Source organism: Alexandromys fortis, unplaced genomic scaffold (genome assembly GCF_014885135.2).
Source record: "Alexandromys fortis isolate MF-2015 unplaced genomic scaffold, M_Fortis_MF-2015_v1.1 scaffold_162, whole genome shotgun sequence".
Classification (NCBI taxonomy): Eukaryota; Metazoa; Chordata; class Mammalia; order Rodentia; family Cricetidae; genus Alexandromys; species Alexandromys fortis.
The window spans coordinates 1,336,578-1,363,976 of NW_026068033.1; the positions used below are offsets into that span (position 1 = coordinate 1,336,578).

The 27,399-nt window shown below is 47.7% G+C and overlaps 1 protein-coding gene across 3 annotated transcripts in view; it reads left to right on the top strand.

Moving 5' to 3' along the window:
• The window catches only part of Eva1c (eva-1 homolog C), a 75,619-nt gene that overhangs the window by 21,121 nt on the left and 27,099 nt on the right, over positions 1–27,399 (top strand). Inside the window, exons 2-3 of one of the 3 annotated variants that reach the window (XM_050164804.1) lie at positions 14,499–14,695; positions 17,486–17,606. The exons of 1 other annotated variant lie outside the window; for it this stretch is intronic. In XM_050164804.1, coding sequence (XP_050020761.1) covers positions 14,499–14,695; positions 17,486–17,606 — 318 coding nt within the window. Of the gene's footprint in view, positions 1–14,498; positions 14,696–17,482; positions 17,607–27,399 lie in introns of all 3 variants that reach the window. One more of the 3 variants, XM_050164803.1, reaches the window with a different exon arrangement.

Genomic DNA, 27,399 nt, shown 5'->3' on the forward strand with positions numbered 1-27,399 from the left:
CCAATTCCAAGCAGAAAATGATCAAGGTAGATTTCATATCTGAGTTTTAAGTGCTGGTAAAAGTTGCATTAAGTTATCAAGTGCACTGCAAACCTGGCTTCCTCGCCAAGCGGCTCTGTAGTTTGGGGATTACTCTGCATCCCGAAGAAAAGAAAAAGTGTTTTGTTTAGATGCTGGGGGGGAATGTGGGGGATTGATCCAGTTTCTTTTAAACTAATCTAACCCAGATGGTGCTCCCTGAATAACTTTCTGGGGTTGGTACCTGGTCACAAAACAAAGTGTTCATTTTACAGGGACTGGGGCCTTTGCTTGGAGCAGCACAGAGGGTCTCCTAGCAGACCTGTTTGGAATCAAATAGTGACTGTGATCTAAAGATGGCCACAGAGCACACACCGGGTAATTGTTTGGGGCAATAATTTAATTGATTGATTCATATCCTCTTCCTCTGCAGCTCATAGCCTTTCCTCTACAGTCATGGCTCCTGCTTCTGTGGATTCAACTAACACTAGGTTGATGGGACTAAAACCCAAAACAAAACAAAACAACAGCACACCCGTGCACGCACTGAGCATGTGCAGACTTTTTGGTTCAGCACCTCCTAAATAATGCAGTATAAAAACCACAGATAAAGTATTTTCTCGTGTACTATATATAGTTGGTGTCCCAAGTGATCAAGAGATGGATTCACATATATGCCGGCACACTGCATGGCTTACACGAAGATATTATATGCTTTTGGTTTTTGGTTTGGTTTTGGAGACAGGGTTTTGCTGTGCACTTCTAACTCTTCGGCTTTAAACTCACCCTGAGGCCCTGGCCAGTCTTCCCATCCTTCCGTGGTTTCCTGCGGCTTTGTGTAAGGAACCTGAGGTCTGAGGACTTTGGTATCTACAGGCCTTTCGGGAACCATCCTTCTGTGTATAGCACACATACGTGCAGCATGTTGTAGAGAAAATCTGCAAGTCCTGAGGGCTCATGAGGACTCACCGCCTGCTGCTCAGCTCTCAGACAGACAGACAGACAGACAGACAGACAGACAGACAGACACACACACACACACACACACACACACACACACACACACACACGTAGGTACTAGAGACACAGCCATAGATAAAACAAAGCATTTTAAAGGGAAAAACTGTCCATGTGTCTCCCGTAGTACTTAAGGTAGAGTGGCTAACCCTGACCATATGCAGTAATAATTATGGCAGAGTTGGGGTGGTACCAACATAAGCATCTAAACTCCTCACAGATGAACACAGCCATATTTTGCTCAGTGACATCAGTCAACAATGGCCTGCAGATATGACAGTGGTCCTGTTACATTATAATATAGCTAGGTGTGTATTAGTATACTCTGTGATGTTTGTATCACTCCAGAATTACCACATGACATAATTCTCAGGATGTATTCCTATATTTGGAGATTAAAAATGTTTGTAGATTGTGTATATGTGGATGGTAGGGTGGGTCTGTGTACATCTGGTGCAGGATCCTGAGGAGTTCAAGGAGGGTATCAGAGCCCCTGGAGCTGGAGTCACAGGTTTGGAGCCACCCTACACAGGTGCTGAGAGCTGAACGCGAATCCTCTACATGAGCAGTGCATGTTCTAACAGACGAGACTCCTCTCTAGCCTGTGCGCATTTTAGAGTGAAGCCTGCAGACGGAGGCCACTCGCTCATTTCCCAGACGCCCAGACACGAATAATCACACAGAAACTGTATTATAACCCATTCCTATTATTTTGTATTTTATCATGAGGCTCGTGGTTTACAGGTAAGGTTCCGGGTGTCTGTCTCCTTCCAGCAGCTACATAGTGTCTCATTGACTCTGCCTACTCCCTCTCTCCATCTCTGTTCAGATTTTCCATCTGGCTTTACTCTGTTAAGCCATTGGCCAAAAGCAGCTTCTTTATTAACCAATGGCAATAAAACATATTCACAGCATACAGAGGGGAATCCCACATCAGATGCATAATTGTGTGTGTGGATATCCACAAAAAAATATTTACTTTAGCCTTATGTGACTAGATAGGGAGAAGTGAGTGGCTCAGTACACAGAGAGACACGAGAGGAAAAGGCTGGAAGGAGAGCTCGAGGTCTGGGGAACAGTGTGAGGGGCTCCAGGTGGGAAGCCCGCATGTGGCGGGGTGCCCCCCCCCACGATGTGAAACACATGTAGCCTAAGGCAGAAAAGCCGCAGAACCAAGAGTGCCCATGCCCCTGCCCCACAACGATGTAAAACACTCTAGCCTAAGGCAGAAAAGCCACAGAACCAAGAGTGGCCATCACATGGAGGCCCATAATTGTTAGGATTATTTTTTCCATATTGAGACATTTGGGAATACTTGGATATTGAGTGCTATTGAACGGCATATGGGGAAAGTTTGTGTTTTATGCCTTTGGCAATAGGATTGTTTGGCTTTAAGACAGCCAAGCAGTTTTACTGTCAAGAGGAATAGTTGTTGTGTTGATGAATGGTGCCTGGGAACTGGACATCAGGCATTTGAAAAGCTAATCTCTCTCTCTCTGAATGTGTGTCTGTTTCTCTGTCTCCCTTTCTGTGTGTGTGTGTATGTGTCTCTCTAGCTCTCTCTCTGTATGTGTGTCTGTCTGTCTGTCTCTCTCTCTCTCTTTCTCTGTGTGTGTATGTGTTCTAGCTCTCTCTCGTATGTGCATGTGTGTTCGTGTATGTCTTTCTCTGTGTGTGTGTTTGTGCATGTGTGCGTGCCTTCTCAGCAGCCTAGAACTGGAGTCAAGTGACTCATGACATCACTCTCTCTTGACGCTGAGCCTCTCCTCGTCTCCTCTTCCCCAGGATGCTACAGTCCTGAGTTCACTAAGCCTGAAAGCAGCACATTTTGGGTCTTGACTGCTCTTCCCCTCTTTGGGCGAATCTCTTTTTTTGTTTTTCTGTCTTTATCTTACTTGCTCACTTTTCAATACTGTAACCAAAACACCTCAAGGTGGGTAACCGTATACAGGAAAAAAGTTTTCAGATGGCTCATAGGTCCTGCTCAAAGTCAAAGGTCAACACCTGGTATTGCTCTCCTTGCTGGAGGAACCTTGAGGCCTCACAGGGCACCCCACAAGCAGATGTATCTGCTGGCCTCACCAGCTGCTCATGTAGCCTCCAGCACTGAATTGTGGACTGCTGCTCTGATGGCATCACCCAGGCTTCGCTGCCAGCCTCTGAACACTGTAGTCTGGTTAAGTGTCTAACCTCTTAACCCCTCCAGATAATAACTACATTTCCACCTGAACCCATGGGGGACACACAGAAACCCTGTGCAAATCATAGCCCTCGTGGTTCTCCCCAGGGAATGAACTGCGTGTCCTCAATCGCCCCATGGGATTCTCTGCTCCGCTTTCTTACAACTGTGAAGGGAGGGGGCTTAAGCCTCCCGTTATACAGAGGAGGGAGGGTGGCAGCAATCATGAACGGCCTTCCAATAAGAACTGATGAGGGGGGGAGGGAAGATTCTAGAGCTTGTCTTCCCTCTGCAGAGTTCGCAGCCTCACTGGTCCCTCCCTGGTACATTTTAGTCATGACTGGGGCTCTCCAGAGTGTCACCCAAGGCTGCCCACAGTGCCCACCCCCTCCCCACACTCATCAGTCTGTGTTCCCTTAGCGCTCCGCCAGAGACTACAGGTCTCCAGCTCTGCTCAAACCGTGGTTAGGGCAGATGCACAGCGGATAGTGTAGCTGGAGGCTAACCCACGCGGCCTCAGTCTCTGCTCTGTCCCGCGTAATTTACCTCACCTCACCTGAGGCTTCCCAGCAGTAAGAGCTTGGCTGCTGTTCTTGTTGGTTTTGTTTTCTGATGGGATCTCACTGGCTGGCCCTGGGTGCCCTGCCTGGGACTCAATGCAAATACCCGGCTTGCCTCAAGCTCGCAGAGCCCCTCCCATGCATGCACCCCACACGCAGGGGTTACAGGTATGACGCCCATTACCCAATTGCAAGTTGTTGGGATTTTTAAAGATCTATTTTTATTTTTCATACATGTATATGTGGTTGTCTTTCTGTGTGTAGGCACATGTGGGAATCTAAGGAGGCCAGAAGAGGGAGCTGGATCTCTTGGAACTGCAGTTACAGAAGGTTATGGTCTGACCAGTGTGGGTGCTGGGAGCCAAGCTTGGGGCCTCTACAAGAGCAGCCAGTGCCTTTTAACCACTGAGCCATCCCTCCAGTGCCCTGTTGCAAGTTCTTAATTCAAAGAAATGTTTTCTTCAGTGAAATTTGGAGAGCTGGTGGGACGGGATCAAGAACACCATCACAAAATGAAACAGCAAGGTGGTTTTGGTGACTTTTCAAAGTCTCATCAACTTTTTACCTAGCGTAAGCAACAGCTGTAAGGGTTCCAGATTATTACTGCAGAGTTGGCTAGCTGCTGAAACCAAGAACTCCCAACTCTTTGTGGCAGAACAGAACAGAGGGGTAGTTTCTGCGTGGGCCATTGTCCTGTGAGATTGGAAAATCAAGGAGGCTTTACTCCGTGCAATCACTTAAAGATGCGGGCTCCTTCCCTCCTGGGACAGCCCCGTCTTCTCCTTCCCTCCTGGGACAGCCCCATCTTCTCCTTCCCTCCTGGGACAGCCCCGTCTTCTCTTTCCCTCCTGGGACAGTCCTGTCTTCTGGAGTCCCAGTTTGCTCATGTCCAGCTAGGATAGCAAGTAGGAGAGCAGGAACAGGGGCATCCCACAGAGGCAGGTTTCAGGGACCAGCTTTCCAAGTGGCAGACATCACCTTTGCCCTGTTCCCACGGCCCAGAACATCCACTAGCCAGTTCCTATGGCAGTCCCCACCCCCAGAAACCACTAGAAACAAGGTGAACTTCCCCCCTGCAGAAAGCACCTCTGACCTAAGCTTCAATTCTCCTCTTCTTATCTGCTGTGCTTTGGAACCAGGGTCACTACCATTGGCACCGTTGGCCTCCTGTGGTTCCCCCTCTGGTAGATTGAAACACATAGACAGATATGGTGTTCTTTATCCTTAGGTCCTTCCTTCTAAAGTGCTCAGAGATGGTTTTCTAATGGCTTCAAGGATACTAGGCAAGTACTCTGCTTACCCACACTGAGCCCTAGCATCCCTGTCTTCCTTTGGTTTGGGTGGTGCTGGGGCTTGAACCCAGGGCTCTGAGTATACTGAGTAAGCAAAACTCTACCTCTAAGTAGGTGTTCCTAGCCAAACTACACTTTTTGGTCTTGCTGCTCTTGGCATGTAGGGCCTCATGGTGGGCTCATAGCCTGCGGAGTGGCCTCCCAACACTTGTAAGAGCGGCAACTCAGGGCTCTAAACACACTCAACAAACATGAAAGATAAACTACCCTTTTCTGGAAACGAACTTTAGTCCTGTAGAGACACCTCTGGAGTGTGGGAACAGAAGGGCGTGGTCTCTTATCAGAAGCCTTCAGCGGAGGAGGGTGCCACTTCAATTGTTTTCTTAAAGAGATGAGATGAAGGCCAGGATGGAAAATTGAATTCCATTCTCTTTCCAGAAAGGTTGTGAAATTGTCCTCTGGTCATTCGGGGACTTCAGCACCTGCATGTGGGGCCGACGACTGATGGATTTTGCACACATAGTGACTCAGGCAGCCTTAGCCCACAGAAAACTTGCAGAGCCTCTGGCTTCAAAAGAGAAAGAGGGAAGACAAATCCGTAGCCCGACTGGCCTCTTCTAAACATGCGTATGGTGCTCACTTTTAATCGTTAACTTGACACAATCTAGAGTCTCGTGGTGTCCTCGTTAAGGTTTCTATCGCTGTAAGGAAACAGTATGACCAAAAGCAAGCTGGGGAGGAAAGCGTTTACTTGGCTTATCCTTCCACACTGTAGTCCGTCACTGAAGGAAGGAGGCCAGGAACTCAAACAGGTCTGAAACCTGGAGCAGGAGCTGATGCAGAGGCCGAGGAACGCTGCTTACTGGATGGCTCTGTCTGTGTTTTTACACATCATGGGACCGCCAGTCCTGGGATGGCATCAATCACTAATTAAGAAATGTCCTACAGCTGGATCTTACGGAGGCATTTTCTCAACTGAGGCCCCCTCCTTTCAGATGACTCCGGTTTGCATCAAGTTGACATCAAACTAGCCAGTAGACCTGGGAAGAGAGTTTTAATGAGGGATTGTCTGGTCAGGTCCGCCTGTGAGCATGTGCGGGGTTTGTCTTGATGGTGTTAAGTGATGTGGGAAGATCCAGGCAGACAGTGGGGGTACCATTCTCTGCTTTTAGACCCTGGACTATAGAGGAGTAGAGAAGAGTCGCTAAAGTGCTTAAGCATTCTTTCCTCAGACTGTGGGGATCACATGACCCGTGGCTTCAAGTTCCTGCTGTCTAAGCATCTCTGCAGCATTGTTTGGCATTGCCAGACAAAAACCAGTCCCTTTCTGGACCTTACACACACACACACACACACACACACACACACACACACACACACAGGAATAGTGTATTTAGTCTGAGTCTTTAGATACCTCGTGCAGCTGGTGGGTCTGTGTGCCTGCTCTGATCAGGAGTCTCACTGCCTGTGGCACCCCTAGCTCGGAGGTGCTCTGCACAGAAGCACTAAGCTAACCCTTGGTTTTGCCCACGATGCCCCAGCTTTGTCTGTGACACCTCCCTCTCCCGTACCTAACACCTGTTACTCTCGTGGGTCACTTGTGTTTCTCTAGAAACCAGCTGTTTTCAGGATTCTGCTCTCTCCCCATCAGTGTGAAGAGGGTGCTCTCGAGAATGCCTGTCAGTAATGAAGACCTGACTTCTTCGCAACTTTACTCAGAACATTTGGCCGCATCATTTCTTTGTGGGTGAGGTGCACACGAGCACGGTGGCACTTATGTGGGCATCAGAGGACTTGCGAGAGTTGGTTCTCTTCACCACGTGGACTCTGGGTGTGGAACTCAGGTCGTTAGGTGTTGGGTCAGGCATCTCCCCAAAGATGGAAGGCAACTCCCAGCTCCCGCCGCTCCTTAGAGCTCCTTAGTTTGCCATTCTTCGGCAAACTCCCCATCTTTATTTATAAAAGGAAAACATAAAAAAGCATTATCTGGTCTCCTCTGAGATCTTCCCAGGCCCAGCCTTTTAGGTGCTCCTTTGAGGAAGATTCTGGCTGAGGAAGCTGCTGGAGTTCTGGTAATTTAGTGTGGCCACTTGCCAGGAAGAGAATCTGGGCAATAATCCTAACATGTGCTCAGGCACCAGGGCTGACAAAGGTCTGTACCCACTGCCGGAACTAGCCCTCACCCACGGTTTAACCAGCAAGTGCCTCGGCCAACACTGGACTTTAAAGACAGATGTTTTATGAAGAATATGCACCTCTACTTACTTATGCTGGGCGTTGTGGCTAATACCTGGGAACCCAAAATTTGGGTAGCTGAGGCAGGAGAATTGCCATGAGTTTGAGGCCAACCTGGGCAACACGGTAAATTATGGGGCAGGCTCCTGGGATACAATGTAAGCATATATTATGTCACAACATAAAATAAAATAGCCAAAATGAACAGGGTGTAGTGGCATCTCTCTGTGGTATCAGCGTTTGGGTCAGGAATTCAACATCAGCAAGACATTGTCTCAAGAACCAAAACCAAACCGTTCACTTCAGTGTTATCCTGGGATGGTAAACGGGGTTAGATTGTAAAATTCGTGCCTGAGACCATGAGGCTAGAAAGCATTTGACTCATCCGATATGGTCCAGAGAGAACTCGTAACCAAAGGCAGTAGTGGCAGCTCTCTCCTGAAAAATGTTGCCTTTTGGAGCAGCCGAGAAAGCAAGGCGTGGGGAAGCTAAGCACAGTGGCTGCACAGCACACTGGAAAGAGTGGGTCCCCCCACCCCAGAGAAGCAGATGCACTCAGGGACAACCTTGGCAGCAGGCTGCCCCGCGTCTCTTTCTTTTGAGGTGTACTTGATCCAGAGGGGGGCCCCACTTATAGCACAGAAGCTTCTCTGCCTTTATTTTCTCTTCTATGACTGCCCTGGGATATTTCTTTTTCTGTTATTATTACATGTCTTCCGTGTGTGTCCGTGTGTGTGTGTGTGTGCGCGCGCGCGCACGCGCGTGCGCCTGCGTGAGTGCATTCTTGCTATGGCATTTGTCGTGGCAGTCAGAGGACAAGCTGTAGAATTGGTTTTCTCCTTCCGCCATGTGGGTCTCCGGGATTGAACTCAGGTTGTCAGGCTTGGTGGCAAGCACCTTTACACCCTGAGCCATCTTGCCCCCTCTGTAACATTCCAATGCTGGGTCCTCAAAGGATTTCTGGCTCAGAAATTGTAATTGCCTTCTGAGCTTATGACCCTTCTTGGCAGGATCTCAACTCCCCTGGATTTTATCCCTCTCCCGCACTCATTTCCTTTGCTCTACACTGGGACCCAGGAGCCCTCATTTCAAGCAGTCTCTTGTCAATATTCACTTTCAAATCTGTTGGCCACAGCTCAAGTAAAAAAATACAATTTGCACGCGATCTAGAACCCATTTGATTATTGATACATACAAATGCATGCGTGCATAGGCTTCTCCTGACTTTAGTCCAAGCACAGTTATTTTTTTAAATCTTTCCTTAAAAACGGTTCTTGAATTTAGAATTCTGTCTCTCTCATGGGCACCGGGTCATTTCATCAGTCTCTTGCAGAAACCAAATTGCTGCAAACTTAGTGTCTCAAAACAGCACAGACGGTTCTACCAAAAGCAATCTATAGATTCAATGCAATCCCCATCAAAATCCCATCAAAATTCTTCACAGATCTGGAGAAGACAATAATCAACTTTATATGGAAAAACAAAAAACCCAGGATAGCCAAAACAATCTTATACAATAAAGGAACGTCTGGAGGCATTACCATCCCTGACTTCAAACTCTATTACAGAGCTACAGTATTGAAAACAGCTTGGTATTGGCATAAAAACAGAGAAGTCGACCAATGGAATCGAATAGAAGACCCTGACTTTAACCCACAAACATATGAACACCTGATTTTCAATAAAGGAGCTAAAAGTATACAATGGAAAAAAGAGAGCATCTTCAACAAATTGTGCTGGCAAAACTGGATGTCAATCTGTAGAAGAATGAAAATAGAACTATATCTATCACCATGCACAAAACTCAAGTCCAAGTGGGTGAAAGACCTCAATATCAGTCCAAACACACTGAACCTGATTGAAGAGAAAGTGGGAAGTACTCTACAACACGTGGGCACAGGAGACCACTTCCTATGTATAACCCCAGCAGCACAGACAATAAGGGCCTCATTGAATAAATGGGACCTCCTGAGACTGAGAAGCTTCTGTAAAGCAAAGGACACTGTTGCTAAGACAGAAAGGCAACCCACTGACTGGGAGAAGATCTTCACCAACCCCGCAACTGACAAAGGTCTGATCTCCAAAATATATAAAGAACTCAAGAAACTAGACCGTAAAAGGCTAATCAACCCAATTATAAAATGGGGCACTGAGTTGAACAGAGATCTCTCAACAGACGAAGTTCAAATGGCCAAAAGACACCTAAGGTCATGCTCAACTTCCTTAGCGATCAGGGAAATGCAAATCAAGACAACTTTAAGATACCATCTTATACCTGTCAGAATGGCAAAAATCAAAAACACCAATGATAGCCTTTGCTGGAGAGGTTGTGAAGAAAGGGGTACACTCATCCATTGCTGGTGGGAATGCAAACTTGTGCAACCACTCTGGAAAGCAGTGTGGAGGTTTCTCAGGAAATTCGGGATCAACCTACCCATGGACCCAGCAATACCACTCTTGGGAATATACCCAAGAGAGGCCTTATCACACAACAAAAGTATATGCTCTACTATGTTTATAGCAGCATTGTTTGTAATAGCCAGAACCTGGAAATAACCTAGATGCCCTTCAATTGAAGAATGGATGAAGAAAGTATGGAATATATACATATTAGAGTACTACTCAGCAGTAAAAAACAAGGACTTCTTGAAGTTTGCAGGCAAATGGATGGAAATAGAAAACACCATCCTGAGTGAGGTAAGCCAGACCCAAAAAAAGAGGAACTTGGGAATATTCTCACGCATATTTGGTTTCTAGCCATAAATAAAGGACATTGAACCTATAATTCGGGTTCTTAGAGAAGCTAAATAAGAAGGAGAACCCAAAGAAAATCATATAGGCATCCTCCTGGATATTAAACTTCATCAGGCGATGAAAGGAGACAGAGACAGAGACCCACAATGGAGCACCGGACTGAAATCTCAAGGTCCAAATCAGGAGCAGAAGGAGAGAGAGCACGAGCAAGGAACTCAGGACCGCGAGGGGTGCACCCATACACTGAGACAATGGGGATGTTCTATCAGGAACTCACCAAGGCCAGCTGGCCTGGGTCTGAAAAAGCCTGGGTCAAAACTGGTCTCGCTGAACATAGCGGACAAGGAGGACTACTGAGACCTCAAGAACAATGGCAACGGGTTTTTGATTCTACTGGACCTATTGGTTTCGTGGGAGCCTAGGCAGTTTCGTGGATGCTCACCTTACTAGACCTGGATGGAGGTGGGGGGGTCCTTGGACTTCCCACAGGGCAGAGAACCCTGATTGCTTTTTGGGCTGACGAGGGAGGGGGACTTGATTGGGGGAGGGGGAGGGAAAGGGGAGGCGGCGGTGGGGAAGAGACAGAAATCTTTAATAAGTAAATTAAAAAAAAAAAACAGCACAGACAGCTTGCAAGGATACCTCAGTCAGTGTGGTAGTTTGAAGGTAGTCAGCCCCCATAAGCACAATGGGAGTGACATTATCAGGGGGTGGATTTTGTTGGGGTAGGCACGACCTTATTGGAAGAAGTAAAATTCCTCTCACTGTGGTAACTTTGAGGCCTTATATATGCTCAAGTCACTCCCAGTGAGACAGGCCACTTCCTGCTGCCTTCAAGGCAAGATACAGGACTCTCTGCTCCTTCTCCAGCACCATGTCTGCCGGCAGGCTACCATGTCATGTCACGCCATGCTGATGATAGGCTAAACCTCCGAAACTTTAAGTGATCTGATTAAACGCTTTCCCTCATAAGAGTTGCCGTGGTCATGGTGTCTCTCCACAGCAATAGAACTCTAACTAAGACAGTCAGTAAAGTGCATGCTTAATTTTCAGAACCCATATGAAAAAATGCTGAGCAGGCATGGTAGAGCCCCTTGTAATTCCAGCGACAGAGAGGTGGAGACAGGCAGGTGGGCTGGCCCTCTAGCTAGGCTAGCCCTCTTGGAAAGCTCTGGGACAATGAGGGACCTTTTCTCAACGACAAAGGTTGACAACACTCAAAAGGAGGCATTAGAGATTGCTTTCTGGCCCCCATGTACATGTGAGCACATATGCATGCACTCACACATGTGCATGTGCACACACATGCACACACAGAGGACAGATGCACAAAAGAGTCTGTGACAGTCTGTGCAGCAGGCAGTTTGTACTTGAGTTTTTCCTCATTGCTGTGGCCAATGACCTGAGCAAGAACAACTCAAGGAAGAAGCTCATGGTTTGAAGGTAGAATCTGTCGTGGCCACAGGAGGGTAACACAGATGTTCACACTATATCCAGGGTGACAGAGATGTTCACACTATACCCAGGGTGACAGAAATGTTCACACTGTATCCAGGGTGACAGAGATGTTCACACTGTATCCAGGGCGACAGAGATGTTCACACTGTATCCAGGGTGACAGAGATGTTCACACTGTATCCAAGGAGACAGAGATGTTCACACTGTATCCAGGGTGACAGAGATGTTCACACTGTATCCAGGGTGACAGAGATGTTCACACTGTATCCAGGGTGACAGAGATGTTCACACTGTATCCAGGGTGACAGAGATGTTCACACTGTATCCAGGGTGACAGAGATGTTCACACTGTATCCAGGATGGCAGAGGTGTTCACATTGTATCCTGTCAGGAGGCAAAGAGAGCATTAGGGGCTCATCTGTATTTCTCCTTTTTTTCCAAGCTAAACTTCCTTCCTTCCTTCCTTCCTTCCTTCCTTCCTTCCTTCCTTCCTTCCTTCCTTCTGTGAGCGTATGTGCATGTGTGTGTTGGTGCATGAATCTGTGTGTGTACCGGAGCCCAGAAAAGGGCATCAGGTCCCCCCTCTATCACTCTCTGTTTATTTCTCTGAGGTGGGGGACACAGAGCTTACATTTTCTCAGCTGCACTGGAAGTCAGCAAGCCCCAGTGACCCTGTCTCTGCCCCACTTGAAGCTGGGGTTACAAGCACGCACTGAACGCCTGGCTTGTTATTTGGGTGCTGGACTCTGTGCTCTGATCCACATGATGGCATAGCCAGTGCCCTTAATCACTGAGTCAACTCTCCAGCGCCCCCTTTTCACTCCTTATTCAGTCTGCAGACCCCATTTGCATTTAGGGTGGGTCATCCCGCCTCAGTTAAACCTTTCTGGAAACCTCACAGACATGCCTGCGGGTGATGTCATATATCATCAAGATTAACTATTACAGAGGACTTCTGTCCAGGAATCCAGGAGCCAGTGCTCTCCTGTCGCATGACCCCACCTTCTCCAGAACCCTGTCCTGTCCTTTATCTACTAGAGCAGCAAACCATCTTTTGAATAAACAATGGGCTTTAAGCCAAAGTCATCCTCTGAGTATTACTTTGAAGTTGCCATCAGCTGGTCACTCAGCAGTGTTCTGGGAATTGGGGGTTGATGGGCAGGAAGTTTTAAGGAGATGTCCAAAGGGAACTAAACAGTGGGGTCCCTGCCTAGCACATTTCAGGGTAGATGCTGGTCCTCCCAAGTATCCACTCTACCTTCCTTCAGGCAGAGTGTGCCCCACAGGGTACTGAGATGCCATAAAGAAATTCAGAACCATTAGTACCGGTCACTTTGTCAGAAGCAGCCTCCCAGCATGCCGCGCCAGGAGCCTATGCAGTTGAGGCCTGAAGACAGATGAGCGAAAAGCAGATTCACACTGGCGCCCTATTTCCTTTTGCTGTCCATATTAGACTTTGCTTCTCTGAGCAAGGTGGACTTCCAAAGGAGGAGGAGGAGGAGGAAGAGAAGGAGAAAGAGGAGAGAAAGAGAGAGGGGAGGCAGACAGACAGACTGACGGAGAGGAGAGGAAGGGAGGGGCAGGGTGGGCATTTGCAGTCTTCCTCAGAACACTCGTGTATGAACGAAAGGACTGACTCTAGGCCAATCTGCCTCGCCTCTTTGCCTGTGAGCTTCCAGGGAGCCCAGGTACCTTCAGTCAGGAATTATACTTCTGAGAGATTCTGAAACCTGAATGGGACTCACAAGACGTGGGTCGCCTGTGCGTGAATCTGTGTTCTGGGGCTGCCCTCCCTCCCAATGCCTCCCTGTGAGAGTCTGCCCAGCACATCCCACACACACCTCAGCAGAAAGTCCCTGGCTCTGCTCCCGGCAGCCTTGCTGTTGACCTTATGAGGTGTGAGAAGGAGGAAGAGAAATCTATATTCCGGCCAGAACTCATTTCCTCATTTCTGAGAACCAGCCCTTGCTGCAGATGTGACAGGCTATAGGTCCTCAGAGCTTCCAGAGTCCAGGCCCAGCCTGGATCCTCTGACTGCTTGAGACGTCACCAGGGAGACAGGGATGCAGAGCCTATTTTTGGTCCTGTGATTGCTGGAACAGTTTCCAAAATGGCTGGCGCGTACATGAGAACCCCTGCTTCTGCAGTCCCAGAGGTCTGAGATGGAGGCATTGGCAGAACCTCATACCCTCTAAAGCCCCACTCCCTGCACCCCTAGTTTCTGCTGGTGGTCTGCCATCCTTGGCGTCCCTGTCATTTCGGTCACTGCCTTCTGCCTGTCTTTTTCCTGATGGGGACACTAATCAGAAGGCATCAAGGGTTCTCCCGAGCTCAGTATGCCTTCCTTCCAGCAAATTATGCCTGCTCTCCTGTTTGCAAATGAAGTAACAGGAGTCTGGAAATACACTATTCGGTCCACAGCAAACGTCCACTGTATTTCTTACCCTTGACCTCCTGCCCCAACTTTTTTCCGGCAAGCCTTACGCTATGGAGGTAGCCCTCCCCAGCTTTCCTCTCCGGGGCGAGGCAGGCCCAGGAGTGGTTTCCTGAAGTTGAATGGCACCCCTTACTCCAGGAAGGCCTGGAGATCAGAAAAGTCAATTCTTCCTCAGAACGGGTGTCCACATGCCCAGGGACACCCACACAGCATAGTTTCCTGCTTTACAGAAGCTCTTCCAGATTCCGTGGGCTCGTGGCCAATCCCTTAGTGTGCTGCCTGAAGGGATGGAGCCCTCCCAGCTTCGTACCAAGCCATCACAGACCAAGGTACCCAGTTCACACAGGAAAGTCCCATCTGGCCCCACAGACCCCTGTGACCTCATTGGTCACTTGCCTCAGATCTGCTGCAGAAGCTGCCCCCCCCACACACACACACCAGCGCTGCCCCTGCCTCAGGGACATTAGCTTCTCCTTGCCTTGAAATCTATGCAGGAATGGGGAGGGGGGCTTCCTGGGGCTCCTGTAACCCAGCTGAATATTTTCCAGGTTACTTAACCAAACTCCTGCAAAACCACACCGCCTATGCCTGTGATGGGGACTATTTGAACCTACAGTGCCCTCGGCATTCGACAATAAGTGTCCAATCGGCATTTTATGGGCAAGATTACCAAATGTGTAGTTCCCAGGAGTCCACCTCCCAGAGGGAAGACAACCTGACCTGTGTGGCCTCCACCACTTTGCAGGTACTGCGTTTCGTGGATGTGTTAAAATCATGGAATAGGTTTTCCCTCTCGTTTCTTTCTATCCTTCCCTCTCTTTCTCTATTTCTATGTTCATCTATGTGTGATTCTATGGTTCTTTCAAAGCAAAAATTGGTGAAAACCCCAATTACTATAGATCATTAGTTTTTATAGGTGAGCTATTACTTGCTTCTCTAAGGTCTTTGCCATACAGTACAAACGGAACCCTATGTAACGACGTGTTCCCTTAGCATTATTTCCACGTGTAGTTAGTCATAGGCACAGTCTTTACTGTAATGAAGCCAAGCAGCCATATTGGATCCAACCTTCAGGGCCACATCACTGACAAGCGTCCGGGTGGGAACCCAAGTGACTCTGATGCTGGCCTTGGTGGTCACGATGAACTTCTTAGAGAATGGCCCAAGAGACATAGCAACACTTGTCCTCCGTTTCTTGTGGCTTGTTTCTCTACCTGTAGACATCATGTTATTCGCATAGAGAGCTATTTTGAGTGGTCTTGGTCGATTTTTTTTTCTTCTGAATAATAACCTTCTTCTTCCACCTCCTCCCCCTCCTCTTCCTCCTCCTCTTTGTCTTCTTCCTCTTCTATGTCTCCTCCTCTTCTTTCTCTTCATCTCCCTCTCCTCCCCCTCTTCCTTCTTCTCTTCCTCCTTGGGCATACTTGGGGAAATTGGTACATATAGAGATCGAATCACTCACTGGTGGTTTTAGACTGTGGTTGTCAGTTATGCGTGCAACTTTTCCATTCCTGGGGGATTGACTGAACCCAGGACCCCCTGCGGGCTGGGCAAGCACCATACCCCTAGGCAAGCTATAGTCTCCGCCCTTTTTCATTATTCATTTTTGAGAGAGTGAGTTGCTAAGTTACCCAGGCTAGCTTTGAACTTGCTTTGTTGCCCAGGTAGCCATGACCCTTCCATCCTGCTGTTTGCACGCAGCAGCTGGGAGTAGAGGTCTGTGCCCCTCTGGTCAGCGTTATCCAAGCAATTAGTAATCTGTCCTCTCAGCTACCCTGCCAAGATCATAAAATCGCCGGCCTGAGCTTTAGTGTGGCGATGGTGTTTAATGCCTCTCAAGTTCTTTACAGCAAGTGGCGAGGTGAAGGTCGGCTTCGTTATGGTGGCACAGAATAGGTGGGGGAAGGTAAAGTTATCTGAAGGTCTAAGGAGAAGCAAACATATTAGATGATGCAAAGGTTTTTCTCTTCTTCATACTGCTTTGCTCTCTGTCGCAAAGCTGCAGCATCTGGGCAGTCGGGAGCTGGTAAGCAGCACAGCAGACCGTCTCTGGCTGGGTCCCCTTGACATGGCTTCCGCACTGTGATGAGTGATGAGAGTTTCTTTGGAGGTCAAGCTTAGTGTCTTTGGGTGCCCCGCCCTACCTCAGTTTCTCTCTTTGGGACCTCCCATCTAAGAGCCATACTACAGCTGGCCCTGACCTCTTTCTTAATCAACCCAGGTGCCTAGGCTCTCTGCTACCCCCCAAGGTGCCAGCACCCAGTAGGACGGAGTAACTACCTGATGGGAGGACAACTGGCTGCCAGCTCCAGCCTGCTGGCTCCAGCCTGGTGCCCCGAGGGAAGAGGAAGCTCCATGTAGGCTGCTGTGTCAGCATCTGTGTACAGTTCTGCTGCTGCTCAGAGAGTCAGCTGGCCAGGACATCCCTACGCATGCCCCCTTCACCCAGCAAACAGGAGTGCCTTTCCCCTGGGACTTAACACCACATTGGCAGCTGAGTCAGCTCATGTCCTGAGAGGCAGTGGGGTTTGAGGTAGGAACAGGTTAACAGCTGTCAAGGTAGTTGGTCACACGATTTGAGCCTGCCCTCAGGTCACGATGGAGAGGACTTACAGTAACTGCCAGAGGCTGTGTGGTTTACCAAGACCATTAGCCTTGCCAGTGTGTGTCTCATCTAAGAGCCATGCTTCCTAGGGGTGTGAAGTGTTCCCCTGGGAATGCTTTCTGATTGATAGATCCACATGTCCTTGGCCCCTGTGGTGGCAGGTAGATGACACAGTAACTCTAAAAGGAAGTTCAAACATCTCAGCATTCAGCCCTAACGTACAAGGAGATGCTTGGGAACTTTTCCTCTTCTGGACTTGGTGTCTCTCTCATCAGAACCAAGGCCAGCACCTGAGTTTATTCTATATAGAGCTTTCTCTGCAAGCCATAGCCTAAAGGAGCAGTAAGAAGTCATGATTCCTTCCATGATGCAGTATGGGGTATCCCAAAATCAAAAAGAGGGAGGGAGGGAGAGAGAGAGAGAGAGAGAGAGAGAGAGAGAGAGAGAGAGAGAGGATTTCATTAAAGAAATCACTCAGCAGCAAAGTCATTTTATTTGGCAAAGTTGGGGTGTTTGAAGTCACTAGAGCTGTGTGGAGCCATTTCTAAAGGTAAGGAGGTAGGATCATATTGCCTGGCCATCATGGCTTTCTCAGTTTTAAAGCTGGAAGTGCCCTTCAGCTGAACAATCAAAGGTGACTCGATATCACTCACGTAACCTCGAACCTCTGAGGGATGGAACGTCTTAAGCTGAGCCGTGTGCCCACGGTGGCAGGTTGAGTCAGCTTTCCCACGAGCCTGGCTCTCTGGCCCAGGTTCTTTCCTCTAAAAGCTACAGGGAGCCACACACCCACCACGTAGGCTTCCGTCCTAGACAGCTCAGGCCAGCCAGGGAACCTCATGTCCTCGGAGCACAGACAGCCCAGGTTTGGGGTCCGTCAGACACTGTGCAGTTTACAAGCCTATGCTTTTCTACCCCTCCTTCCAGAAGGTGCTGGATGAATGCCAGAACCAGCGGGCCTGCCACCTCCTGGTCAATAGCCGCGTCTTTGGACCTGACCTTTGTCCAGGAAGCAGTAAATACCTTCTGGTCTCCTTTAAATGCCAACCTAGTAAGTAACTTCTGGGGGGGGCAGTGTGTTTGGGATTGACCTCTAGTGGCATGGACACTCTGGACTAAAGTCCTCTGCTCGTGGTGTTCGTCCAGCCTCAGACCCCTAGTAGGAACATCAGAAAGAGAGATGCATGTGTGTGCTCATCTGTGCAATCTACAAATGTAAAAAGTTTTCTCTGGGTATCAAACTCAGTTGTACTGGTGCTGAAAATAAAGGGAGGAAATACAAGTGGCATCCCTCACAGTAAGGGACAAATTCTGCTTTTCAGAGGGAGCTGTGTTATGAAGCTTGACTTCCCTTGGGCTCAGAGACATGGGCTCCACAGAGCCACCACCTCCAATGCCTATGAATTGGCTGTCCTCATCCTCGTGGACCAGCGTGTGTTGGAGCAATCTCCTCTGTCCTGGTTCCTGTGCTTTCTCCGTTGATTCTGCCACCCCTCATGTACATAGGGGTTGTAATCAACCCGCTATGAACTCTAAGTAATCCCTCTTCAAGGAAGCAGGTCTCATTTCCAGGCACCTGGGATATGCCTGCAACAAACTGCGGGGCTCAGCCGGGAGGCATCCTTTTCTTAGTTTGTTTTGGGTCAGCATAGTAATGGTGATTTCATGCACAGTCTGGTTGATCCTATCCCAATCCTTCCCTCTCCATCCCTAGTCCACTCCCAGTGGTCCCCTGGCCACCTTCATGTCACGTGACTTCTATTACTCATTATTTTTCACTTCCTTAAAATCCCCCATGGCCCCCTTTCTAGTTTCACACCCTACACCCACACCCATGTATATACACACGTCTAAAAATTAACAGCTAGGATTCTCACACACAACACTTGTCTTTCTAGCAGGCTTGCTTGAACAACTCAGTGAAAAGAAATTGTGGTAATGGTATGTGCCCACACGCCAGGAATAATGGTTCACCGCTAGCCCAACTCAACTCTTTTACTTTTCGCATTTTGTTCTTTGTTGGTTCTAAGACCCTAGTAGTCTGGTACTGGGAGTGGGGCTACGGGGTCACGGGGGGACCCACTGTTCTACGGTATGCTGGGAAGCAGTCCAAAGATCTCAGGCTTTTTTCCAGCCACCTCCCGGAGACAGCAGGGCTACGATAGAATCGCCCCTGGGTACTGTGCATGCGAATACACTCACATCCACACCCGCTTTTCCATTAGTGAGCGTGCACACACCCACTCAGCACGCTAAAGAGACCCTCCCATGCCTTATCAACACACACCTTGACACAGCCTTGTGCCCTATTCTGCATACATACCCAGTCACGTGTGTGTGTGTATTTGCATGCACGCACACACACATGCGGTCTCACACTCCCTTGCACACCCAAGCACACACTGTCTTACACACTCACAGACACGATCATAAATAGCCGCGAACAAGTTTAAACATTGAAGAGTGGCTAAACATCTCTTTGTGAGCCTCTCCCCCTCCCCCACCATATCCCAACAGCCCCTACCTCAGCCAACAGCTCAGGACCATCACTTCGCGGTCTCCGAGTTCTTCATGGCCCCCTGCAGCTGACGCTGAAAACCGTTGTTGCGCCCTTAGTGCCACTAGGTTTGCCTCTCTGTCTCTACCCCCAGTGCCCACCTTCCCTGATGAAAGCAGTTGTTCAGATTGTCAGCAGCTGGAGACCGAGGCGGTGAGAGCCTGGTTACCATGGGCTGGAGACAGAACATGGGCATGCCACCCCGTCCCCCACCAACCTGGTTAACCTTTTCTAATCCTGATTCCCTGAAGGTCCCATCTCTCAACACCCATAGTTAGGTTAAGCTTCCACCTTCTTAAGCTTCCCAATGGGGACTGTAGAGCATGAGTTTGGAGGGGACAAACAGGGCAATGTTTACACAGGGAGGTGGGGGGTAGACAAAGCCCCACCCTGGCTGCCCCAAGGAGAAAGGACGGACAGTAGATGAGCCATGGAGTTGCAGTGTGACCTGGCCATTAGTCGGAGTCATGGCATTTTGGAAGGCGGAAGTGAGATTTTTCTCTATGCCTTCCTCTTTTTTCTGCAGCCCTCCCATCTGCAGAGACCCTGTTTTCCAGTTCCTGTCCTGATGTGGGATTCCCCTCGGAATGCTGTGAATATGTTTTTATTACCATTGGTTAATGAATAAAGCTGTTTCGGCCAATGGCTTAGCAGAGCAAAGCCCAGGTGGGAAATCCGAACAGAGATATATAGAGAAAGTAGGTGGAGTCAGGGAGATGTTGTGTAGCTGTCAAAGGAGAAAGATACCCACTGGAACCTTACCTTACTGATAGGCCACAATCATGGTGATACACAGATTAATAGAAGTGGATTAATTCAAGATGTAAGACTAGCTAGAAATATGCCCGAGTCACTGGCTGAACAGTTTTGTAATTAATATAGTTCCTGTGTGCTTATCTGGGTCTAAGCAGTCATGAAACCGGGCAGCCTCTGTCTACACCACCCCGCCGTGCTGTGCGCACTGCTTATAGCTGCGCCCAGTGCGACTATACAGTTGACCTGTGTGTCTCTTCCCAGTGCCGTGCTCTGAAAAGTCCACATGATGAGAGCATTGGGCCAAGGGGAACTGGCAGGCACCACACACCGTGTTGGCTCTCTGGTTGGATTTTGCAGAGTTAGTTGATCAACAGACCTCACTAGAATATCTTTCTGCCGAATGTACTGCACACACCCCCTTCCCTTCTTCGCTCTATGGAATGTGGTTTCAGGACAGCCTTGGATCTAAGCAGTTGTAGGTAGGTGACACTCTGCTGTAGGTTGTTGTGTGATCTCGGACACTTTCAGAAGCACCATTGTTCAATTGTGAAGTGAAGGTAAACGTCCCTTCCACACCACACGGGCTGCTGAAAAGTTTGTAAAGCTGAGCCAAGTCATGGCTCGCTAACATTCCAATAAACAACCTAATGTAATTCTGGTCAGGGCTGTGCCTGACTGACAAGCAGTGATGTGCCCAGGGCTGACATTGGCAGGGTCCTGGGTGCTGGCGATGGCAGGGTACATAGTCAGTACAGAGTTGTAGGACACAATCCAAGCAAACAAATGCCCATCTGAATTTTAATATTGCCTTGCAGCTGCAGCTGTGGGCAAGACCAATAACAAACTGCTCCCGCCATGGTAGATTGCTGCCCCTCCCACCTTTGACAGGCCACTGCTGTGATGTCAAAGTAAACTGGTCCCTGTCACAAAGTGCTGTGCACTGGGGCGCGGGGGGGGGGGAGGGACTAGACTTTGAATATCTATCTGTTTATGGTGCTGGGGATTGAATCCAGTGAATTTTGGCTTTTTGTGTTTCCCTGAGCTAACCATATGCAATATGATTCTTTCTCGCAACACTTAGCAGGACTGCCGGTCATAGCTCCCAGCTGGCTCTTAAAACATCGCTGGACTGAGTGGGGTGGGAGCATGCCAGGACATGTAGGTGGGGGTCAGAGGACCATTTGTAGGAGTTGCTTTCTCCCTCCAAAATATGGGTGCCAGGGATGGAATTCAGGTCATCAGGCTTGAGAGCAAATACAATTGATCCATCTCACTGGCCCCTAATTGGTCATGTGACTACAAGGAGACACTATGATGTGTCTGTAGCTTGGGTGTGTTAAGTGTATTTCAATCTAATTTCTTTTTTAAAAAAATTCATATAAAATTGACATCTGTATTTCCAACTTGACAGCTTTTTAACTCACTGTGGATTTATTTGGCCATAGCTTTTTGCAGGTCGAGGACTCTCTGTGTGTACTGTAGGAGAAGTTGGGTGCCTAGCACGGCTCTCTATCTGGTAGAGATTTGCAGGAAGTCGTGTCTGCTGCCTTTCAGCACAGTCCTGCCTCTGCCTTCCCAGGCTCCTCTGCTCTCTCTGCAGAGGCAGTGATGACTTACCCTGGGGCAGCTGCCTGGAGCTCTGAGCTGAGACAAGTGGTAGACTCTTCCAGGTCCTACCAAATTCTGCTCCTCCTAGAAAGCAGCAGCTAGGTTAGGAGTTCCCTGCCCCATTAGGTCCCAAAATGTGCTCTTAGGTGACAGCACATTTGCAGGCAATCAAGTGACTCAATACAGGACTCAACACAGCAGGAAGTGTTGGGGGAGGGGAGGTTCTGTCCTGCCTGGTTCCCGCAATCATTAAGTCCCAAAGAAATCACACGGAGGTCTACATTAGTTATAAACAGATTGGCCCATTCTTATTAACTCTTATAACTTATATTAGCCCATTATTCTTGTCTATGCTAGCCACGTGGCTCAGTACCTTATTTAGGAAGGCATTCACATCTTACTTCTCCTGTGGTTGGGCCAGGACTGCAGACTAGGACTTCCTTCTTCCCAGAATTCTCCTGTTCTCATTGACCTGCCTCTACTTCCTGTCTGGTTGTCCCACCTATACTTCCTGCCTGGCTACTAACCAATCACCATTTTATTAAAATACAATTGACAGGGTACAAACCATTTTCCCACAACAAGGAAGCAATGAGGCATATGTCAGTTCTCTCCCCTACAAGATGGATCACCTGCGGCGAAGGCAGGGGTCTGGAGGCCTTACACATGGGTGTCCCGTCATCTTAAGTGGGTTTTGATGGCATTGGCTGAATGAGCTTTAGTTACTCAGAGACATGGCTAATATTCACTCCATGGTGTGCTTAAAAAATTGTGATAACTGGGGTTGAAGAAATAGCTCTGTGTTGACTGACGTTTCTGTCCTGCCTGGTTCCTGCAGTCGTTAACTCCCAAAGAAATACACAGAGGTCTACATTAATTATAAACTGATTGGCCTATTAGCTGAGACTTCTTAGAAACTGTTATAACTTATATTAGCACATAATATTTGTCTGTGTTAGCCATATGGCTTGGTACCTTTTTCGAAGTGAGGCAGTCACATCTTGCTTGCTCTGTGTCTGGCTTCCTCTCTGTCTGGGTGACGACTGCAGACTGAAACTTCCCTCTTCCCAGAATTCTTGTTTCCCTGTCTCTACTTCCTGCCTAGTTGCCCTGTGTGTACTTTCTGCCTGGCTACTGGTCAATCAGCATTTATTTAAAATACAAGTGACAGGGTATAGACCATTGTCCCACAGCAGCTCAGCAATTAAGAGCACTGGCTGCTCTTCCAGAGGATCTGAGTTCAATTCCCAGCACCCACATGGAGACTCACAACAGTCTGTAACTCCAGTACCATGGAATCCTCTGGCCTCTGTGGGCACCAAGGACACAAGTGATACATACAAGCAAGCAAAACACTCATACACATTAAGTAAACTCTGATTTTGTGTTGGCTGCATTCATAACTAGTTATATATGGTATCAGGTTGGACACCTGCCTGGAATGTTCCCAGATATAGATAGATAGATAGATAGATAGATAGATAGATAGATAGATAGAGATAGAGATAGAGATATAGTCTAATCATCTGACCTCATCCAGAGGGGACATGCTCCAAGAGGGACTGTGTATCCCTGAAGCCACAGATATTATCAAACCCTGTATATACTATGATTTTCCATATAGTTGCACACCCATGATAAAGTTTAGTTTGGGCACAGGTAGAGATCTATAACAACCAATAACAGAACTTATAGTCATGGTAATAATAAAATTGCCATCATTAATATTCTTGTCCTTTGGGACTGTCAGGAAGTAAAATCAGGGTTATTTGAATATAAATATTTCGATTATGAATCTGATAAACTAAGAAAATTCATGAAGGGACTAATGGGCAGGTAGCATATACAGAGTGGATATGCTGGGCAAAGGAAGATCCGTGTCCTGTATGGACAGAACACAGCAGCCAGAGTAAGACACCTACTCAGAATAGGGAATAGTTTAAAATTTAGGAATTGTTGACTTCTGGAATTTTCTATTTACTGTTTACAACTTGCATGAGGGAGTGGCTGTTGACTATATTAAAAGCCAACCCCAGGGCTCACCGCCAAAACTGGTAGGCATTTTGAGATCTGAAGTATCTCAGCCTGTGACAAAAAAAGGTTGGCTCTTTCTGCTTCTTTGGGCTTTGGTGAAAAGCCACAGGAGCTTCCAGGTCATGGGAAGGTGGGGTTCGTTGTGATTGTTCCCTTTCATGTTTTCACTTTGGAGCTTAAGCCTTGCTGGTCCTGTCAGAGGTCATCCAGCTGTCCCAGCTCTGCTGTGTGCTACATCTGCTTTTCTGGAAGGCTTATGGTGGGAGCCTCCAAACCTCTCGGATTCCAGCCCACAGTAAGAAAAACACTGGACTTATTGGCTCGACATGACGTAGGCTCCCATGACCACGACTGAAGGACAATCTTTGAAAATCACGCCAGTGTTTATCCGTATGGAATGCCCTTTAAAATTTTTGATGATTTCTAATTGTTCTTTTTTGTCTTATTCTTTTTTTTTTTCTGGAGACAGGTTAGCGATGGGACTTATTATGTAGCTCAGATTGGCCTCAGACTGCCTGGGCTGTGGGAGGGCTGGGACCACTGCTGTGTGCCACCACTCCCAGCTGCTCTGTAGCTTTTAAATTTGCTGGTCACAGTTCACTAACTGACTTCAAGACTCATCAGTGAGTCTCAGGTCACATCTGAGAGAACTGGCTTTTGAGTCTTGAGGTCTCTCAGGATACAGAATCAGGTAGAGCTGAAGATAAATGTGAGCTCAGGATATATATCTGTATCTGTATCTATCTGTATCTGTGTCTGTGTCTGTATCTGTATCTGTGTCTGTATCTGTATCTGTATCTGTATCTATCTGTATCTGTATCTATCTGTATCTGTGTCTGTGTCTGTATCTGTGTCTGTGTCTGTGTCTGTGTCTGTGTCTGTGTCTGTGTCTGTGTCTGTATCTGTATCTATCTGTATCTGTATCTATCTGTATCTGTGTCTGTGTCTGTATCTGTATCTGTATCTGTGTCTGTATCTGTATCTGTATCTATCTGTATCTGTATCTGTATCTATCTGTATCTGTATCTGTATCTATCTGTATCTGTATCTATCTGTATCTGTATCTATCTGTATCTGTATCTGTATCTGTATCTGTATCTATCTGTATCTATCTGTATCTGTGTCTGTGTCTGTATCTGTGTCTGTGTCATCTGTATCTGTATCTGTATCTGTATCTGTATCTGTATCTGTATCTGTATCTGTATCTGTATCTATCTGTATCTGTATCTATCTGTATCTGTATCTGTATCTATCTGTATCTGTATCTGTATCTATCTGTATCTATCTGTATCTGTGTCTGTGTCTGTATCTGTGTCTGTGTCATCTGTATCTGTATCTGTATCTGTATCTGTATCTGTATCTGTCTCTGTCTCTGTCTCTGTCTCTGTATCTATCTGTATCTGTATCTATCTGTATCTGTATCTGTATCTATCTGTATCTGTATCTATCTGTATCTGTATCTGTATCTATCTGTATCTGTGTCTGTGTCATCTGTATCTGTATCTGTATCTGTATCTGTATCTGTATCTATCTGTATCTGTATCTATCTGTATCTGTATATATATATGAGCTTTCTTGGGGAAGCTTGTTTCCTCCACACAACCAGCCCAGGCTAGCCCAGACCAGCCCAGGCCACCCAGGCAAGCTGGAGCAGCCTGCCATTAACTCTTTTTGGCTATGCTTTTCAGAAGCTTTGCAAAGATGGTGCATCAAAAGGCTGATTTGCATGAAGCTACATTTAATGTGCTCAGGATCGGACTGAGGGAAAGCCCCTCACTACCAATTATCATTATTTCTAAAGTGTGTTGAGGTGTAATTGGTATAGCATGAAATCCACCCTTTCTAAGTGAACAGTTCAAGGCCTTTAGTGAGTATGCTGAGCCATGCTCTCTCATCCCAGTGCAGCCAGAGGACATCCCTGTCTTCTGTCCACGCCTCCTCTGTCTTCTCCTGGATCACACTCACAGTCTCAGCAAACCATTCATCCATCTGCCTGGAAACTTTTGCCTCTTCTTGATATCTCACATATGGTGGTGACACATTTTGTTCAGTGACAAGCCAAATATGTGACAGAGGTCCTTAACGATTATAACCAGACTGAAAATACTGTCACCTGGCATTTCTACCACATGTGTCCTGCGTGTCTCAGTGTTAAAGACACAGCAGCTTGGCGTTGTGATACAGTAGGGCTTGCTCTTCTAGGAGAGCAGCAAGCTGTGCAGGCTGTGCAGGCTGTGCAGGCCGTGCAGGCTTGCAGCCCAGGGGCCGGGGCCTGCACCTCACAGCAGGCTGTGCGGGCTGTGCAGCCTTGCAGCCCAGGCTCCAGAGACTGCATCTCACATCATAGGAGTGTAGAGCTGGGAATGTAGTTCAGTAGTAGGTGTACCTAGCATTCAAGAAGTCCTGGGTCCCACACATAGTATTACAGCAAACAAACCACCCAAAGAAGTATCATAGGCATGGAAGGACTGTGCTATCTAGACTTGTGTATGTGTACTCCACGATGTTCACACAGGACATATTCTCAAACAATCCCCATTATCGATACTATATATATATATATATGTATGATATATATCATATAGCTACAATAAGTAGAGTTGTACCTTTTTTTGTGTTGTATACATCCCAAGATCCTAGTGGATATTCCAAACCAAAAAGAAAATTCCTTTTTCTTTTTCCAAAGATTTATTAAAATATGATATGTGTTGGAGGTGTATATTCATGTGAATATATTGCTGGGTCCCTCAGGGAAGGGGATGAAAAGGCGCAATGTCAACAATCACAGACGCTGAGAGCCAGGTAGAAGACTTACAGCAGACTTGTTTATTTAACAACAGGGAAAAAACTTACCCTCCCAGCACCCAGGTTGGGTGACAGTTGACAGTTGCCATCTCATGCTCGTCTCTCATTGGCTAGGCACAATCAGGACCTCTGACAGCGCCTGTTGCTAGGCACCCAGGAAACACTGCTTGGTAGCTCCCTATTGGCTAGGCCCAAACAGGTGGTTCCAGGCAGACTCCAGATTGGCTCCTTTTGGACTGGTGGGCCTTATCTTCCTACATGACTTTAGTTGTTCATGGAAGCCAGAGGTGTCAGATCCCCCTGGAGAACCTGTGAGCTGCCTGACGTGGGTGCTGGAAATCAAACTCAGGTCCTTTACAAAAACAGTTCATGATCTTGACTGCTGAGCCGTATCTCCAGCCCAGCAGTCTCCTCACACACACACATGTGGATGGCCAAGCTTGGTTTCTAAGTCAGGCAATAATGAAGTAGACTAGCAGTATCAGTTACTCCCATGAAAGTTATGTGCGTGCGGGCTCTTGGAATTTTCTGTTCGATGCTTTTAAACTGCGGTTGACTAAAGGTAACTCAAACCCAGGAGAGAGGAACTGTGGATAAAGGAAGAGATAGAATAAATGGGAGAAGATGCTGCAGTCTTTTGTGTCTGGAGAGTCAGAAACGATTCCTTAAAGAGGCACACACCTTTAATTCCAGCACTCAGGAGGCAGAGGCAGGTGGGTCTCTGTGAGTTCCAGGCTAACCTGGTCTACAAAGGGAGTTCCAGGTAGCCAGGGCTATCTGTTTCCAGAAAGAAAAGGAGAGAGGGAGAAAGATACCTCCCCATTACAGGTGTGAGCCACCTCATCTGCTTTGCGTGGTGTTGGGGGTTCAATGCAGGGCTCTACGTATGCTAGACAAGCAAACACCGCCATCTGGACTCCATACATCCCAGCCACACTCTGCATTCTTTGTAAACAAAGTCCACCAGATTCAGATAGACAGGGAGGTGGTTGTGGAGCCGTGGAAAGGGCTTGTGGTTCGTGAGTCTCGAGCCAGGAGGGGGCTTCCTCCTGTTAATGAATCTTTGCTCTGAAATGGAGTGAGA